Here is a 15,456-nt window from a genome sequence, read left to right on the forward strand (position 1 = left end):
GTCTCCGGCTCGCTGCCCGCCGCGGGCCCCGCGCCCCCTCGCTGCCCCCGCCTGCCCGCCGGGGACGGGCTGCGACTCAGAGCCGCGCCTGGTTCGAAACGGGCGGGAGACAGACAGAGCCAACGGCCGGCAAGGGGCGCGCGACACCGTAGGAGCCCCCCCCCCCCAGCACAGACAGACACACACACGTCCCCTCCCCGCGCACAGACGACCGACCCAACGGCCGGCAAGGGCGCGCGCCCCGCGCGGACACCGGTAGGAGCCCCCCGCACAGACCAACCGACCGACCCAACGGCCGGCAAGGGGCGCGCGCCCGCGCGGACACCGGTAGGGCCTCCCCCCCCAGCACACACACAACGGCCCCCCCGCACCAAAGAGAGTCCGACCCACCCAACAGCCGCAAGGGGCGCGTCCCCCGCACACACAGACACGCGGTGGGACCCCCCCAGCACGACAGACACTGGTAGGAGCCCCCCCCAGCACAGACACCCAACAGTCCCTCACCCAGCACAGACAGATGGACACCGGGTAGGAGCCCCCCCCCCCCGCAGACACACACAACAGCCCTTCCCCCAGCAAAGACACCCAACAGCTTCCCCCCCACTCCAGACAGACAGACAGATATCCAGCGATATCCCCTCCACAGACAAACAGACAGCCCATAGCTCCCCCCCAGCACAGACAGACATCTGACAGCTCGGCCCCCTCCCCAGTTCTGGCTGATTCAGTGGGATAGCCAGGAACATCTGGGCGATGTGGGATGTGGGGAGAACACCTGGGACTGTAGCTCTGAAAAAACATCTGGCTGCTATTACATCCTGCTCCCCCTGATGTGGTGGTTTTGGTTTCCCATATCATGGGCCTGCAGTGGTGTATAACCTGCATTGCTGTGAGAAAGGCCTTTCTGTGAAGCCAGTTTGCAGGGTGCAAAGGTCTCCCCTGAACTGTGCAGAGAGCATGGAGAACACAAATAGGCACTTAAGCAGCCTGAAGAAAGAAAACATCCCCCCTCTCCTGAGCAGCTATCTGAAATCAGGTAAGCAAGGCTGCTCTGTCTGCTGCGGGGTTTCTAGGGTGCATATCACTGTGTTACCTAGGGACTTTGTCCAGGTAACCTACCAAAGTGGGTGTCAGGAAGTGGGGCTCACCACTTTTCATTAGCCCTCCCCAATTGGTTAGCTAATTTATCTGTGCCATCTTGAGTATGTAGCTCTAATTAGACATGGGTCAAAGCTCCTTTTCCATGGACATCTGTAGTCACAATGACAAGCCAGCATCACTAATCATGGGCGATAAGCTTCTTAAAGTGCCTCAGCTGGGGTGCGCTTGCTGCTGGGATTTGGGGCATTAAGTGGACAAAGCTGCAGGTTTGCAGTGAGTTCAGAGAATCAAACACAAAGAGACATTTGTTCTCGTCCCGAGGTTCTGGCTGGAGCGAGTGGCATGTCCTGTGGTGGCTATCGGAGTGAGTAACTTCATACAAGAGAGGTGGTTTATTTAGCACAAAAGGAGAGACTATCCTATGGTTGATATGAACTACACTGGGACATGCAGCTGGGGGGCTTGGGATGTGTGTCAGAGTGATTTCCTGCTGAGAACAGCTTAGCATGGCCCCTCTAGGCTCAGCCCAGGGAGATATTTCTCTAACCCAACCAGGTACAGCTTCCAGTGCTGTGGGTGGACCACCACGGGAGCTAGTATAGTTGTTGGCAGGCGAGTGTGCAAGTTATATCATGCTGCAAGATGATGGAGGGAGAGAGGGTCTGGTGGTAACTTTGCGGCCATGGCAGACCTGCTCTTTTTCCAGCTCAGCAAAGTAACATTTGTGTGTCTTTCTTAGACTTCAAAGGACAAGATTGGGTTAAAAGCCCTTCATGCGCATGGTGGTCTAGAGTGCATTGAGCAATCAGGACATCTCTATTCCGGACTCACTGTTTGACCTTGAGTGAGTCACTGCTCAATATCTCAGTTTCCTCACCAGTGAAATGTAAAATCTATCACCTTAAATCGCTGTGGATGTGGAAAGAACCCATTGATCTGATCTAAGTGCTGCATGTTTGTTTGTTATGTGTTTTAACAATAGAGGTCTCCTTTGTTATTGATAACATTTCATAGTATTGAAATGGAATGAATTTAAAACAATCCAGTTGACTTTGGTTAATTATGCTGTTTATTTCCTTTCTGTGAACATTGAAAATAGACTGATCAGTTTCACTTTGTTTCCAGACAGTTTCGTTTTTCAGTTCCAGTGCACTAGCTCAATGCTGCACAATTTAGTTTGCAATTACTTGTTTTGTTTTTTTTAAATCCGGCTTATTGTCATTGGAATTACCAGAACAAGAAGAAGTCCCTTGGTCTTAGGGTTTGTAATACTTGTTTTTATTTCAAAGCCTAAATCTGGGACTGAGTTTGACCTATGTGTCTGTTAAGCCTTATCTTTTTTGCTTGTATAGACATTTTTAAAAATCTTGTTGGCTCTGATCAATTAATCCTGATTTTAGAAGTGTTTAAAATGCATCTACACTAGGGTCCAAGTGGCATTTCTAAAAGGATTAGTTAACACATGTTAGCTAATGTGGATTTAATAGACACATTTTTTTTTCTAATCTACACAAGGCCTAAATGAGTTGGGGAAAAATAGTTGTTAAAATCTAATCCTGGCCATGTGTTAAGGACCTAGTGCTTGGCAGAAAGAAATGTAATGGAGATTGGGATAGCATATGTGTCTATATGTGAGAGATTGTTTGCTTGTAGCTTTTAGATTCTCAAACTTAAAGGCAGACTGATGTGACCCGTGGTGAACATTGATGGAAGGGAACATAGCACCTGAAGAGGCTTGTCCCTTTGTGATTCTGGGTCTGTTATTTAAACCCCCCTTTTAGCAACACGCTGCTAGCTGTGTGGAAATTCCTGGGATGCAATGAATCCCTTTCTGAAGTGCCAACGTGCTGTGCTTTGTGATTGTGCTTTATGCAAGAATAGGCACTGAGAAGCCAGTGCCACTCTGGAAACTTGTGGAAAGTCTGTTCACTTTTGCGATTCCAACCCCTGATTAAAATCTTCCCCTTTGCAATATGTTTGAGAACATATGAAAGACAGTGACAGCCGTTCCCAAAGATAATTGGAGTATCAGTGAATGAGTGTCTCCTTCCTGGCTTTGATGAGATTATTGGCTGAATTTCTGTCTCAGAAGGACCAAGACCACCAGCAGCCCATTTGCAAAGAGAGAGAGCTGAGGTTGGTAGTTGGCTGTCTGGGCCTTTTTCTGGGAGAAAGAGGATGAAATGTACATAGTCTGGAAATTAAACCTGAATGTGTAATACATGACTAAAGATATGTAGTTGGCTTTCGAGCATATTGTTCCGAAACGCTCTTGATGTGACAAAGATGATTGGTGTTCATGTCACAGTCAGCTCTGGCTTTTCCCCCCAATTCATCGCATTTGCTGACGAGGGAGGGGTGCGGGTGTGAGTATATTTCATAATGTACTTTTCAGCTCACGTTCACTACCCATTTAAAAAAAAAAAGTAACCAATAGTCAAACTGCTGACTTCAAGCTGTTCCTTCAGTTCTCCCTACTTTTTTCTGATGCTCTGTCATGTGTGGCTGTAAATGGGTGATCTTCGATCTTAATCAACCAGCAGGCCAGCGAGAAGGAGTAGTGGGGACTCCTCCTTGTAAGCATTAAAAAGGGGTAAATAGCAGCAGTTTCTGCCATCCTTTTTACAGAAGTCAGGGGAATGAAAGCACACAGCCCCCTAGTTCTGTAGTATCTCAGCAATGGGTATGAGCCTACATCCTGGAGGGGATTTGAACAGAGGCAAGACTGCTAATTAGGAACCTGTGTGCACTGAAGTTCTACTTAAAACATGCTCTGGTCTTGTAATGCAGACAAGACTAAACTGATTCCTAAATGTGCTGCAGCCTTGGACTCTTGCCAGACCGTAGCATGATTTGGGAACCTGGTTAAAACACAGTTCAGTGGCTTCCATGCGGCAAGACCAAATTATACTCCTAAACAGCTCAGGGCATTATCGTGTACCCCAGCCCAGGAGGAATTAGTGTGGATGAGAAACCCAAGCCCTGCTGACAAAGATGAGGCAGTGTCCATACTCCAGTTCAAACCATATTGTGAAACATGGTTCTTGCTAGAAATGTGTTAGTTTGATGGCAACTGGGCCTACCCATGCTACAGAAAACCATCTACAGATTAGTGTGTGCACTGGCTGGGGACAACTGTATTCGCATCTTACTAGCACAAACCTGTATTTAGTCATGGTTCTGGCTAACACTTTCTGAGCTGAAGAGTAACTAGGGCCTTAGCCATTGGTGGCTGCAAGTGTATGAATAATAATACTAGGAGAGATCCCTCTTTCCCTAGGCTCCTATTGAGATCTCGGACCGTTCCCTTGAAATTCCTCCTGCCCTGCCAGAAGGAAGTGTCTCTCTTTAACAGGAACTCAATAGCGTACATGATATTTTCAGTGCTGGGACTGAGGCTGATCGACAAGAAGAGGTTCATTATATGGGGAGTCCCTGAGGTGTGTGGAAAGCTGTTGGGGATGTGGTGATGAATTACTGATGCTCCCTTTAAAAGAACGGTTTTTGTTTTTCTTTAGAGCACAGAAAAGTCCAGAAGAATGTGAACGTAAATCTGTATTTGGGCACTGGAAGCCGAGCAGAAGCTACTCATTGCTGGGCCAATGCTGCTGCGTTCACTGTAACCCCTAGCTGGGAAGTGGAGCAAGGCAGGAGTGCACCAGCTGTAAAGAGCAAAGGCCCCAAGAAGAGGGATCCCAGCCTGATACAGACTAATCTCTCTTGCCCTTCTCAGCCTTTCAGGGCTGCTACCAATCAGCTCTCCGCCTCCTGCTCCCAGCAGCAAAATAACCTCTACTGCAGGCTCCAGCGGCACAGCTCTGAAAAGGTGGCATGTGGCAATCCCCTGCTGCCTTCATCATCTCCACCCAACGTGGATCTTCAGTGGAGACGTTCCTGTTCTGACACAGCTGGGGAGAATGTGAGTGCCAACCTTGCAGAGAGGAGCCTGCAGTACAAGAAGAAACCAAAGGAGGGGTGTAGGTCTAGCCCCTGGGACCAGTCCTCTGTGCACTCCGCCTGCCATAACCTTCCAGAGGGAGGAAACCTCTGGAAGCAGCAACATGGACCTTTCGCTGCTTATGATGCAGACCATGGGAATCCTTTACTAGCCAGTACAGATTCCCTCTCTCCAGCTGTAGTGCCTGTAATCTCCTCTGCTGGACTTGTCCCCCACCACAGACCAATGGTATGTGTCTCTCCAGGGAGCTCCAGAGGAAGTGTGAAGTCCTGTTGTCCGGGGCCTGCCCTCACCTTGGATGAACTGGGTCCCTCCAGCTTGGCTGAGTCCCTTCCCAGCTCTGCGGCCCTTCAGTCTCTCTTGCAGTCCTCCAAGACTTCTGCCAGCCTGCACTGTTCAATGCAGAGGCTTAAGCAAGAAGCTGCTTTAATGGGGATATGGAGCTCCCTCCCTTTGGAGTTCAGGTCTTCTCCACTAGCTTGCAGGTGGTGCTTTGCCGCTGAGGTCTCTACACCTGCTGTCCTGAGTGGGGGAGAGCAGCTTGCTAGAGAACAGAGCAGTGCTAAGCAGGCTAGAATGAAATGGGGTCCCCCATTTGTTAGGAATTGGGGTCTTGATTCAGTGACTGGTGATGTGGGGGATCCCGAACCTACCTCTCTCTGTCACAGGTGCAGAAATACTGAATTATTTGTGCAAAGAACCAAAGTTTCAGGTGGAATCTGGCCAGAAACCCTCTGTGCCGGTGCCAGCTCAGTCTACCTGGTTGATACAGATGCAGGTAGTCCCTATGACTGCTCTCCCTACCTCAGGTATAAATTTCAGGCACAGCACACTCCACAAGGGGACAGCACGTTCAGCCATGTAAAAACTCATTTCCCTGAAAAGCCACTTGGAGTGGAAGAGTCCTTTGCCAGAGCGTCACCCTGCACCATGCATTGGAGGAACGTCCTTCCATCCGGCTCAGACCCAGATGGTTTGCAGATGTCGCTGGAGACCCAGGAGGATGGGGCTCCGATGAATGTCAGTGTAGCTGTGTATGGGACTCCAAGGGAAGTGCATCTGAGAGTCCAGTCTCCTTCTGGAGATGCAGGGATTGGTCAAGTCCAGCAGCTTAGTATGGGCTCCATAGACGTTGGCATCTCTGAGCCTCATGGCGAAGACCAGGGAGAGTCAGCAGAGGCATGTGACATCGTATTGTCTGCAGCTAGGAGAATAGCCATGATGAATAATAGGCAGTCTGTGCCTAGTCCCAGCTACAGCCCTTTTAGGGTAACAGCCAGGCAAGGTCCCAGTGAATATTCTTTGGTTGCCGCTGGCGTGGATGATGTGAACTCTGCCAATGAGGGAGGAAATGAAGACCGCTCCCAGGAGGCCTTCTGTAGGGATCAGGGACTCAACACTGACCAGGACCAATCTGAGAAGCTTCTTGCAGAAAGGAGCAGCAGGGAACTGCAGAACTGTGAGGAAAGCAGCCAGGCACAGGACAGGAGACTAGCATGGGTGAGGACCCTTTCAGTGCACAGTATCCAAGTTCTCCTGTACCCTCTTGTGTTCATCTCCATCTTTTGCCAGCAGCAGCTGGAGGTGAAAAATGGAGGTGCTGAGGGAAAGGTGGTGTAGGGATGAATCTCATGGTGAGAGCCCCCAAGAATAATTGTAACTGTCATTTCCCTTCCCCAAGGGGACAGACCAGTAGTCCATCTGGTCTTGTATTGTATCTCTGACATGGGCCTTAGAGTAAATGTCACCATCTCCCTTTCCCTCTCTCTAGTGTCTTATTCTCAAAGATCAGCTTGTCACCTTTGCATTTTACCTTCCCTAGCTCTGGGGAGGGAAAGCACCATGATGGCTAACTTTGCTGCAGGCATGGCCATGGAGCACAGAGGGCCTAGTTCTCCCACTCTTTCACATGCTGAAATTAAAAGGAAGCATTGCAGAGCAAGGTTCTACTCAGCATAGAATGAGCTGGGGCAGCCAGCTAGGATCACCCTGAGCGTTAAGAGTTTCCCAACCACAACAGTTGTGTGAGGTTGCGCACCATACTGACCACAACCTGATTCTTCCACCTGGGGGTTGTGAGTACTTGTGAGACCAGCGCTTACTGCGGCTAATACCAGTGTGTCACTGTCTGCTCTTACTTGTAGGATCCAGAGAACAACTTCTCGCATTTGGAGATGAAGGAGAGAAGGTAAAGGGAACTTCGGGTTGGGAGTTGAGCGGAGAGTTGCCTTGGGAAATGTGTGGCCAGAAAACATTTCCTGGGGCTTATGGTTCCAGGGAATGCTCAGCAATACTCCCTGGAACATGTACAGTTGGGGGAGTAGTTAGCCCTTGGAGAATAAATGGATGCAACATGCAGAACTGAGTATGCTTTAAAAAAAAAAAAATTGGCCCGGCTTTTAACTTCCACCTTGGGTAGCTACCAGCAGCGGGCTGAAGGCAACCTCAGTTTAATATTCCCCTCTAGCAGTGCAGTTTTTTCAGCTGAACTCATTGCATGGTCAGCAGAGAGCAATCAATGAGCTAAGGCCTCGAGAAGGGACTTTGAACCCACAACCTTTGGGATAAGAGGGGAGAGCGCCACTAAGTTGGCAATACTTATTCCTATGTTTGGTGCAAGGCTGTGGCTGAGCACATGGTCTGGAAGCTGCTTTGGGGAGGCCTGGGATCACTTAGTCCCTGGGAATGACAGGACTAGTCAAGTAGATGGAGTCCAGATGACGTGTCTTGGCTGGATTTGACCTTCCTTGCTCATACCGGAGTTCAGTCCCTCATTTCTGTTTCAGTTCTCAGCTGCTGTTTAATAGGCGACGACTAACCAGGTGTTTCCAATCCTGGAGCAGCCACATCCTCAGGAACAGGACTGCAGCTAGGGAGCTCTACAGGCAGCAGCTGCTTCGCAAGGGGCTTGGTGCCCTACGGTGGGCAGTGCAGCTGAGGAAGGTGCAGATGGAGATTGCCCAGCGGAAACACTCCCTGGCTGTGCTGGCTGTCAGCTTTCACAGGGTAAGGATGGGCAGGGGACAATAGAGGAGATGCTACCAGGGACCTGTCACATAGTAAGGAGGGCAGGAGAATTACTGCTCATACACATGAGGAAAGGGTGCACAATGCTACGTTCAGTGGAGAGTGGATTCGGAGCTGGGGATTCTGATGCAGGCAGGTCTCACCATGGTGCTCCTCTTTCAGTGGAAGGCAGCTGTGGCGAAGCGAAACGAAAGCCTAACCTCCCAGCAGGAGCCAGCGACTCTCAACAAAGAGTCGCCATTCGGCCGTGTCGGGCTGGGGAGAGGTCCAGCTGTGACAGCCCCAGCGTGGGGGTGCCGGCTGATGGCAGGGTCCCCACAGGAAACTGCATGGCACAGTAGGTAAGCTGGGATTTTTCTCATCAATGACTCTGTCTTGGATGGTTGCGGGGCTGGAGCTGGAGGCAGAGGAACTCTCTTTAGCAAGATGACCTCAGATGAAGGGAGAGCTGGTGGCACAATCCTTCCCACCTCTGTGGATACAAGAGAAGATTTCCAGGGCAGGAATTTACACTTACAGCTTCTGAGCACTGGAGGATCCTACTTCAGACTCATACTCTTTAGGTTTGGTCAGATTTCAGCCCCTCTGATAGAGGGGACAAAAGGGAAACTCCAGGTCATTTCTTGAGTCCAGTTGCTATCCATATGTTCGGAGCAGGGGTTGGTGAGTCAGAATCAGACTCTTCATCAATCCCTGGCAGGAGAATGGACTTAGCAAAGGGAAGGACTTATTTGCTCAGGTTCTATGGTGGAAGAGCTGAATCCAGAAAGATAGAAGGAGGCCTGGTGGAAAGGGAAAGGGAAGCCTTGATTGTAACCCCTCCGCCAGTCTGGGTCTGTGAACTCCCTCTCTTGTAGGCTCTGTGGTTAAACGCAAACTTGGGCCTCTTTCAGGGTGGAGGCAAACCTGTGGATGCAGCTTCATCGCAGGCAGAGAGCAGGCGAGCTCTGTCGGCAGGCACAGGCCATCCGGGACCTGAGGCGGCTGGCCGGTAAGCACTTGCTCCAGAGCATTCAAACAAATGCAGTTAAACAGTGTGCTCCCAGGCTGGAAGGATGGTGGCATTTCACGAGATTTCTCTGTTGATGTCTAATTACTGCCTTGTCCTTGCCTGTTCAGGACCTGATCCCGTGAAGGGCTGGGCCTTAACTCTGGTGGGAGTAGAGGATGCTCAGCATCTCATAGGATTGGTTGCCTATTGTTCTGTTTCAGTATCTCCTTTCTTATCTCCTAGATGAGTTTAGCTTATAGTGGATGCTCTGGCTACAGCAATGTGCGCTTCCTCCCAGTAGTGCCCGGCCATTCCCAGTAGGAGTCCTCCCGGTGGATGTTTGGATTACTGGTGCTAAGATGTTCTAAGCTCTTCTCTTCAGATCTGACTTTTCTCTCTCTCTCTCTTTCCCCCCTACCCCCCTCTCTCTCTCTCTCCCCCCCCGGTCTTGTAACACAGCAGCTTTCAGACTGTGGCGCCTGCAGAAGGAGCTGCTGGACAAAGAGGAGACCAGAGTGCAGGAAGCCCGTGCCCTACTGGAGAAGAAGCAGCTACAGAACATTTTCCAGGCATGGCGTTCACAGAGCTTGGAAACCGAGCGGATTTTGCCGCTGCTGACTCAGATCTGGAGAGTGCTGGCCACCCGGTAAGCAAAATGGGACCATCTTCCTTCTCCTGGGGATGTCGGATTCAGTCTGGAATGTGTTCTATTGTGAAAACCCAGGAAGCAGCCTGGCAATGAGAGTTGCGACCCAGAATGACTCTATTGAATTATAGACAAAGCCCGTCCCACCCTTATTGCTCTAAATATTTGAGGATTAAGTCAGTGCTCATGGGGAGGGCGTGGGGACATTGGCTAAAGACGGACCTAGCATGGACCAATACGGGGCAAGCCCCCTTGCATAGCTCAGCCAAGGCACTTCAACCCTGAGCTCTGTGCTCCGCTAGTCCAGTCACCAAATCAGAGACTCCAACCATGTGGAATTATTCCAGCCGGCACAGAGAGTCTGTAATATGGCAAACGGGGACTAGGACAGGAGAACCCAACTCCTTTTCCTTTCCTGGCCCAATCCAAGACTCGAACCTGGGTCTCCAGAAGTGAAAAGAGCTGGTCAACTAATAGCACTGGTGTTTCCCTTCACTTGGTAGTGCCTCACCCACTCCCTTTCTCACAGCACCCACATTAAAGATTAAATATGTTGTGTGTATGAATTTAGTGTTGTAGGCTGAAGGCTACCACAACTCACCAAGGGTTGGAGTGGAGTCTCCATCACTGGACATTTTAAAATCAAGATTGGATACTTTTCTCAATGATCTGCTCTAGTTCAAATAGGAATTAATTCAGGGCAGTCCTATGGCCCGTGTTATACAAGAGGTCAGAGTAGATGATTGCAGTGGTCCCATCTGACTGAATCCTCTGTTTATCCACAGACCAAGTACTGCACAGGCTGTACTGGTGCAAGCTTCCCCTGCCCCACCCCACTAAGAGGCCCCACCATTGATCTAGGCAGAGCATATCTAGGGTTGAGAAGATAGGTCAGTCTCCGTGGCTCATCCAGTTATTGGCTTTTCTTTTGAGGCCCTCAATAAGAGGGCTAGTTGCGAGTTACAGTTTGGACACAGTGGATTCCCATGCATTGGGAACTGGCCCGAAACCCCCGTTCATTTTATGTAGGCCACCCAATAGCCATCCAATGGTAAGATGTCTTGGTCTGGAGTCAGACCTTGGACCTAGAAGTGGAAGAAGCTTGGTTCGAGGGATTGTGGCATTCTCCCCAGATCCCTACAATACCCAAGCACTCCAAGAATGAGTTATGGACAAGAGACTCCTGATTCACAAAAGTTCCACGGCAGAAATAACCAGAGAACCAGCTGTTGCTGCTTGATTTATTTTATTCTTTGGTCTCCTCAGGTGCTTCAGTGCCTGGAAGCAGTTTGTTGAGCGGAAGGCGTTGTGCAGGAAGAACCTGGAGCATCACAGAGCAGGGTCCCTGAGGAAGTGCTTCCAGCAGTGGGTCCTGATGCTGCAGCTCAGAGAAGTGGACAAGATGACAGCTGTGAACTTGTTTATCTTGAGGCAGAGGAGATGTTATGGTGAGGCGTTGAGGGCCTATCTAGTCATCTTAGGATCAGAAAATACTGATGTGCTGCTACATTTTCCCCTCCCCACGTGGTGCACTGGAGACTAGATGGAAGCTTATTGCAGAGTAGCATGAGTCGAGTCAGCTACACTCAGGATAAAACATGATACTAACGTGAAATGCTGAGTCAGGAAGATGGTTGTCCCCCTTAACCAGATTAGTGCTGCTGCAGGAAGATTTGAGACCCCTTTAATAAGCCTAGAAGAAAGCCTGGCAGTAATTTACTTTGAGATCTAGAAAAGAAGCTGTAGGGTAGGGGAGTCAGTGGCTGTCCCCTGCCTCAGTCTGAGTTTCTGAGCACTGAAGAGTCACTCCTGACAAATAGTTTCTCTCTTTCTCTCCTGTCTGTCTGTGACCTGTAAAGGACAAGGCAGCTCAGCTGCTAGTGGGCCTGTGATGAAGGAAGATGAAGCTCAGCTATGCTTGGCTGTAAGAAGAAGTCACATGTGGAAAAGAGGTGGCTCTTTAGATGAACTCTACCAGCGAATGAAGCTCCAGAGGATATTTCTGCTGTGGAAGGCGAGGCTCCATCAGCAACAGCGAGCTAAGTGAGTGTTAGGATCAAATGCTGAGAGATCACCTTGATTCTTGGAGGTCTAGATTTCTTCTGGGTCCCTCAGCAAGAAATCACTTTGCCTCTCAAATTGCATCTGCTGTAGAGTGTCTCTGTTGCCGGCACAGATGAAATTACATTAAAAGAAATGAACTGAAGGGATCTGTCTAACCTATCGAAAGCCTATAAGGGGCTTATCATGGTCTCAGTGAGACCTTTTCCAGAGTGGGTCCATGCATGTGTGCTATCAGTGCCAAAGACGGTGCCAGGAGGGGCTCTGCGTTGCTGTGGCAGGAAAGGGCACTCTCTTGGAGTGGGGGGAGGAATTTGCTGCTGAAGGTGCCTTTGCAGCACTCCCCTGAAATGCATGTGTGAGGTTTCCTTCTCGTTGATTCTGAATTTTAGAGATTATGACACACCCAGCTGCATCGTATGTCTAGTACAATGGGGAAGATGCCTCCATTGTTGCCTGTGTTATCAGGTACGTCACTATGTGAAGGGCAAACATTCCAAAGGACAGTTTGTTGGCTCTTCAGGGACCATCACCAGGACTTGCTGCTGCAGTGCAGGGCAGGCCCAGAGTCTGGAAATGAAGCAGGGAGGCTGCTGGTAGAACCCATCACCCATCGATTCAGAAATCAGCACGGCACAGGCTTCCCCGCTTTGCCCCACCAGCGTGTCTCGGTGATCTAGAAAGTGGGGCAGTCTCCATGTTCCACTCAGTCCTTGGCCTCTCTGCTGAGACTGCCAGCACAGGAGCTGTTAGGGAGAATTACGATAGTGGATTCCAGCAGGTGGCTTCCTGGTCAGACCACAGCCATGGTAACTCACCGCTACTGACCTGGGCTGGGTCTAAATGGGTAACCTTGAGGTGAAAGACCCATTAGGCCAGCATCAGTCTGCTAAGCCATTATGCAAACTTTTCCTTAACCTCTCCTCCTCCTCCTCCTTAGTTCCTTCTCCCAGGCTTCGGAGCAGCGCCGACTACGGGACGCTCTGAGGCGGTGGCACCAGAAGACTCTTCAGCTGAATCCTCTTCACTGCAGTCCCAGGGCACCTCAGGAGGAGCCTCTTGCCTTGCTGGATTCTGAGGACTCTTCTCTGTCCTCTGGCTTCCACAGCAGCACTCTTGCTCCTCTGGTTTCCCATGGCTCATTGGAAAAGGTGAGGGAGTCCTGCTGACAATCCTCTCTGTACTGGTGACCGTGTGCTGCAGGGAAGTTCAGATCCAGCAGGGACCTTAGGGGTCTGATTCATGCTGAGAATACTTTGAGGCAGTGCTGTCTAGTGATGACAGCAGTGCACTGGCAGTCTGGAGACCTAGCTTATATTTCTGCCACTGACTAGCTGTGTAGCCTTGGGCAAGCCACTGCACCACTCTATGTGCTCCACCTTCACCATGCCAATGTCACACTGATCCAGTGCCTTTCACCCAAGGATCTCAAAGTGCCCTGCCCAGATGGGTAAATATGATTGTCCTCATTTAGTGATGGGGAGAGTGAGGCACAGAAGGGCTCAATGCAGATGGAGTACTGCCTTATGGCACTGAAGTGCTGGGATTTGAACCTAAAACTTCTGCTTCAACACAATCCACACACTAACAAGCTGATCTGCCTTGGCCTTAGACTAGAAGGCTCTGATGCCGGGGAGTCCGTGTGTTAAGTGTCCTCAGAGGCAGATAAGGTCGTGCCAGTCCCCTGAGTGAGGGCTTAGAGGGTAGGCGCAAGGGAGTTCTGTGTACTCACTGCATGGCAGCTAGAAGGTACAGGGTCCCCAAACCCCTGTCAGTTGGGGACGGGACAGAGACCTCTTGGCTTGGCTGCCATGGAAAATGGACTGCAGAGCTGCTGGGCTCTGTTCTACTTACCACCACACGGCCAGCCTCTGAAGAGCCATCAGGATGGTAGGCTTTGCTGTACTCACCAGCTGACTATGCAGAGCACTGGGGCAATCCATAGTCAGGGCGGGTAGTAGCTAATTAGAGGTCTGTTTTCCACCAAATGCGTACCCATGTCCCTGTACGCAAACTGGCTGAGGAGTGTTCCCTGCGGCAGCAGAGGGATGGGTGCATCTTGGAACTCCCCAAGCTCCGCTGCAAAGAGGAGTGAACATAGAGCTTGGAGGTCATTAGCAGAGGGATCATTGCTCAGAGCACTAAACTTATAGCCATGTGCTTTCCTCTGACCAGGAGAGCAGCTTCTGTGACAGCCTCTCCTCCCTCCTGACCTCCGAGGATACCACACCCCTGTCCCAGTCTGTCTGCTCTCTGCAGCAGCACTGCTGCCCAGCAGTCCCAGCTGAGTTGGTGGGAAAGCTCTGTTTGCAGGCGTCGTCTCCGCCACAGAGTCCTCGAGTCGGGTGAGTTGGATCCTGGAAATAGGTGGCTCTTCTGTACAGATAGACGTGGCTTAGATGGCTGCCTTTTTCCTGACTCCCATCCAGTGCCACTCCAGCTGCTTTCTCCTCACCCTGCTGGGCAAGAGAGAACAGCCTGGTGCTTGTGTCTTGCAGAGAGAACTGGTTTATTGGAGGCCAGCTCCAAGCTTCAGCGCTGTGGAGACCAGACAGCAGGATCGAGCCTCTCGCCAGTTTCTCCGCATGGGAAGAAATGCGGTTCCAAGGTGACGCTCTGCAGGTAGCGAAGGGTTTCTCCATGCTGCTAAATTTACGGAAAAGTCTCTGGGTTTAATCAGCTGCCAACCCCACACCTCACCAGTCTGCTGTCAGTTGGGCAAAGAGGTTCCCATGACCAGCAGATCTCTCCGCATCTCGTCCCTCTCCTCTTGCGAGCCTCAGCGGCAGATGAGCAGGGAGATTTGCCTGGTACTCAGAAATTGAAAGGGTACTTTGGGAGAGGTTTGGCAGTGGTGAGTGCAGGTCATGGCAGCAGTGAGAGCGAGCAGGATGAATGGGGTCCGGTCTGTGCAGGATTTCAGACCCCTTTCTGGTTTGTTGCGTTACAGGGTTACAGTTCCGGAGAGGAACTGGAGAGTCCTTGCGGCTCCTTCTGGCAGCAAGCAGAGCTACGACTCCTGCAGAGGTATTTTTTGGTCTGGTCAGCTCAAACTCAGCAGCATCTAAAGATCCAGCAGCATCGCAGTCTCGTCCTGCTGTCCCGGTACGGGCCCCAGAGCCAGTTTATGCTTTTCTGACACTCTTCTGCTGTAATTGTTTCCAGAGCATCTGTAGAAATGTCTACTGGGTGAAAATAGCAATAGTAATGATCCCTAGCTCTTCTTACCCATAGATCTCAAAGTGCTTTACCAAGGAGGTCAGTATCATTAGCCTCGTTTTATAGAGGGGGAAACTGAGGCACAGCTGCTGTGACCTGCCCAAGTTCACCCAGCAGGCCAGTGGCAGATAAAGGAATAGAACCCAGGTCTCCTGAGTCTCAGCCCTGTGCTCTAGGCCACCTGGGACTTGAGCTCTGAATTGGACCTAAGATTTGCTTTTCCAGGGTTTCCTCCCCTACCTTATGTATTTCTTTTCCTTCATTTCCCCACCCCCCTCCAGAACCCCTCATTTTAGGCTGGGCCAGGAACCTCCTAGTAGAGACTGGCATGTCCGAACAGAGCAGCGGACCAGCTTGTCCGCTGTCTGCAAGAGTGGCCAGTGCTGGGCGCTTCAGGAAGCAGGTCCTGTGCCTCCCTTCCCCCTATTCTCGTTTGTATAGGCGACCAATTCT

General features: G+C 50.7%; 1 protein-coding gene across 3 annotated transcripts in view; it reads left to right on the plus strand.

Moving 5' to 3' along the window:
* The first annotated feature begins 782 nt into the window (after positions 1-782).
* The window catches only part of C23H1orf167 (chromosome 23 C1orf167 homolog), a 35,623-nt gene continuing 20,949 nt past the window's right edge, over positions 783-15,456 (plus strand). For 2 of the 3 annotated variants that reach the window (XR_012654789.1, XM_075060379.1), the window contains exons 1-13: positions 783-1,036; positions 4,620-6,559; positions 7,204-7,247; positions 7,846-8,065; positions 8,249-8,427; positions 8,980-9,077; positions 9,537-9,723; positions 10,990-11,171; positions 11,583-11,766; positions 12,725-12,935; positions 13,960-14,129; positions 14,283-14,406; positions 14,735-14,889. Coding sequence is in view for 2 of the 3 variants with exons in the window: in XM_075060379.1 (XP_074916480.1) it covers positions 958-1,036; positions 4,620-6,559; positions 7,204-7,247; positions 7,846-8,065; positions 8,249-8,427; positions 8,980-9,077; positions 9,537-9,723; positions 10,990-11,171; positions 11,583-11,766; positions 12,725-12,935; positions 13,960-14,129; positions 14,283-14,406; positions 14,735-14,889 (3,773 nt within the window). In the remaining variant the exon portion in view is untranslated. The remainder of the gene's footprint in view (positions 1,037-4,619; positions 6,560-7,203; positions 7,248-7,845; positions 8,066-8,248; positions 8,428-8,979; positions 9,078-9,536; positions 9,724-10,989; positions 11,172-11,582; positions 11,767-12,724; positions 12,936-13,959; positions 14,130-14,282; positions 14,407-14,734; positions 14,890-15,456) is intronic. The other variant, XM_075060381.1, reaches the window with a different exon arrangement.

This window comes from Chelonoidis abingdonii, chromosome 23, assembly GCF_003597395.2.
Source record: "Chelonoidis abingdonii isolate Lonesome George chromosome 23, CheloAbing_2.0, whole genome shotgun sequence".
NCBI lineage: Eukaryota > Metazoa > Chordata > Testudines > Testudinidae > Chelonoidis > Chelonoidis abingdonii.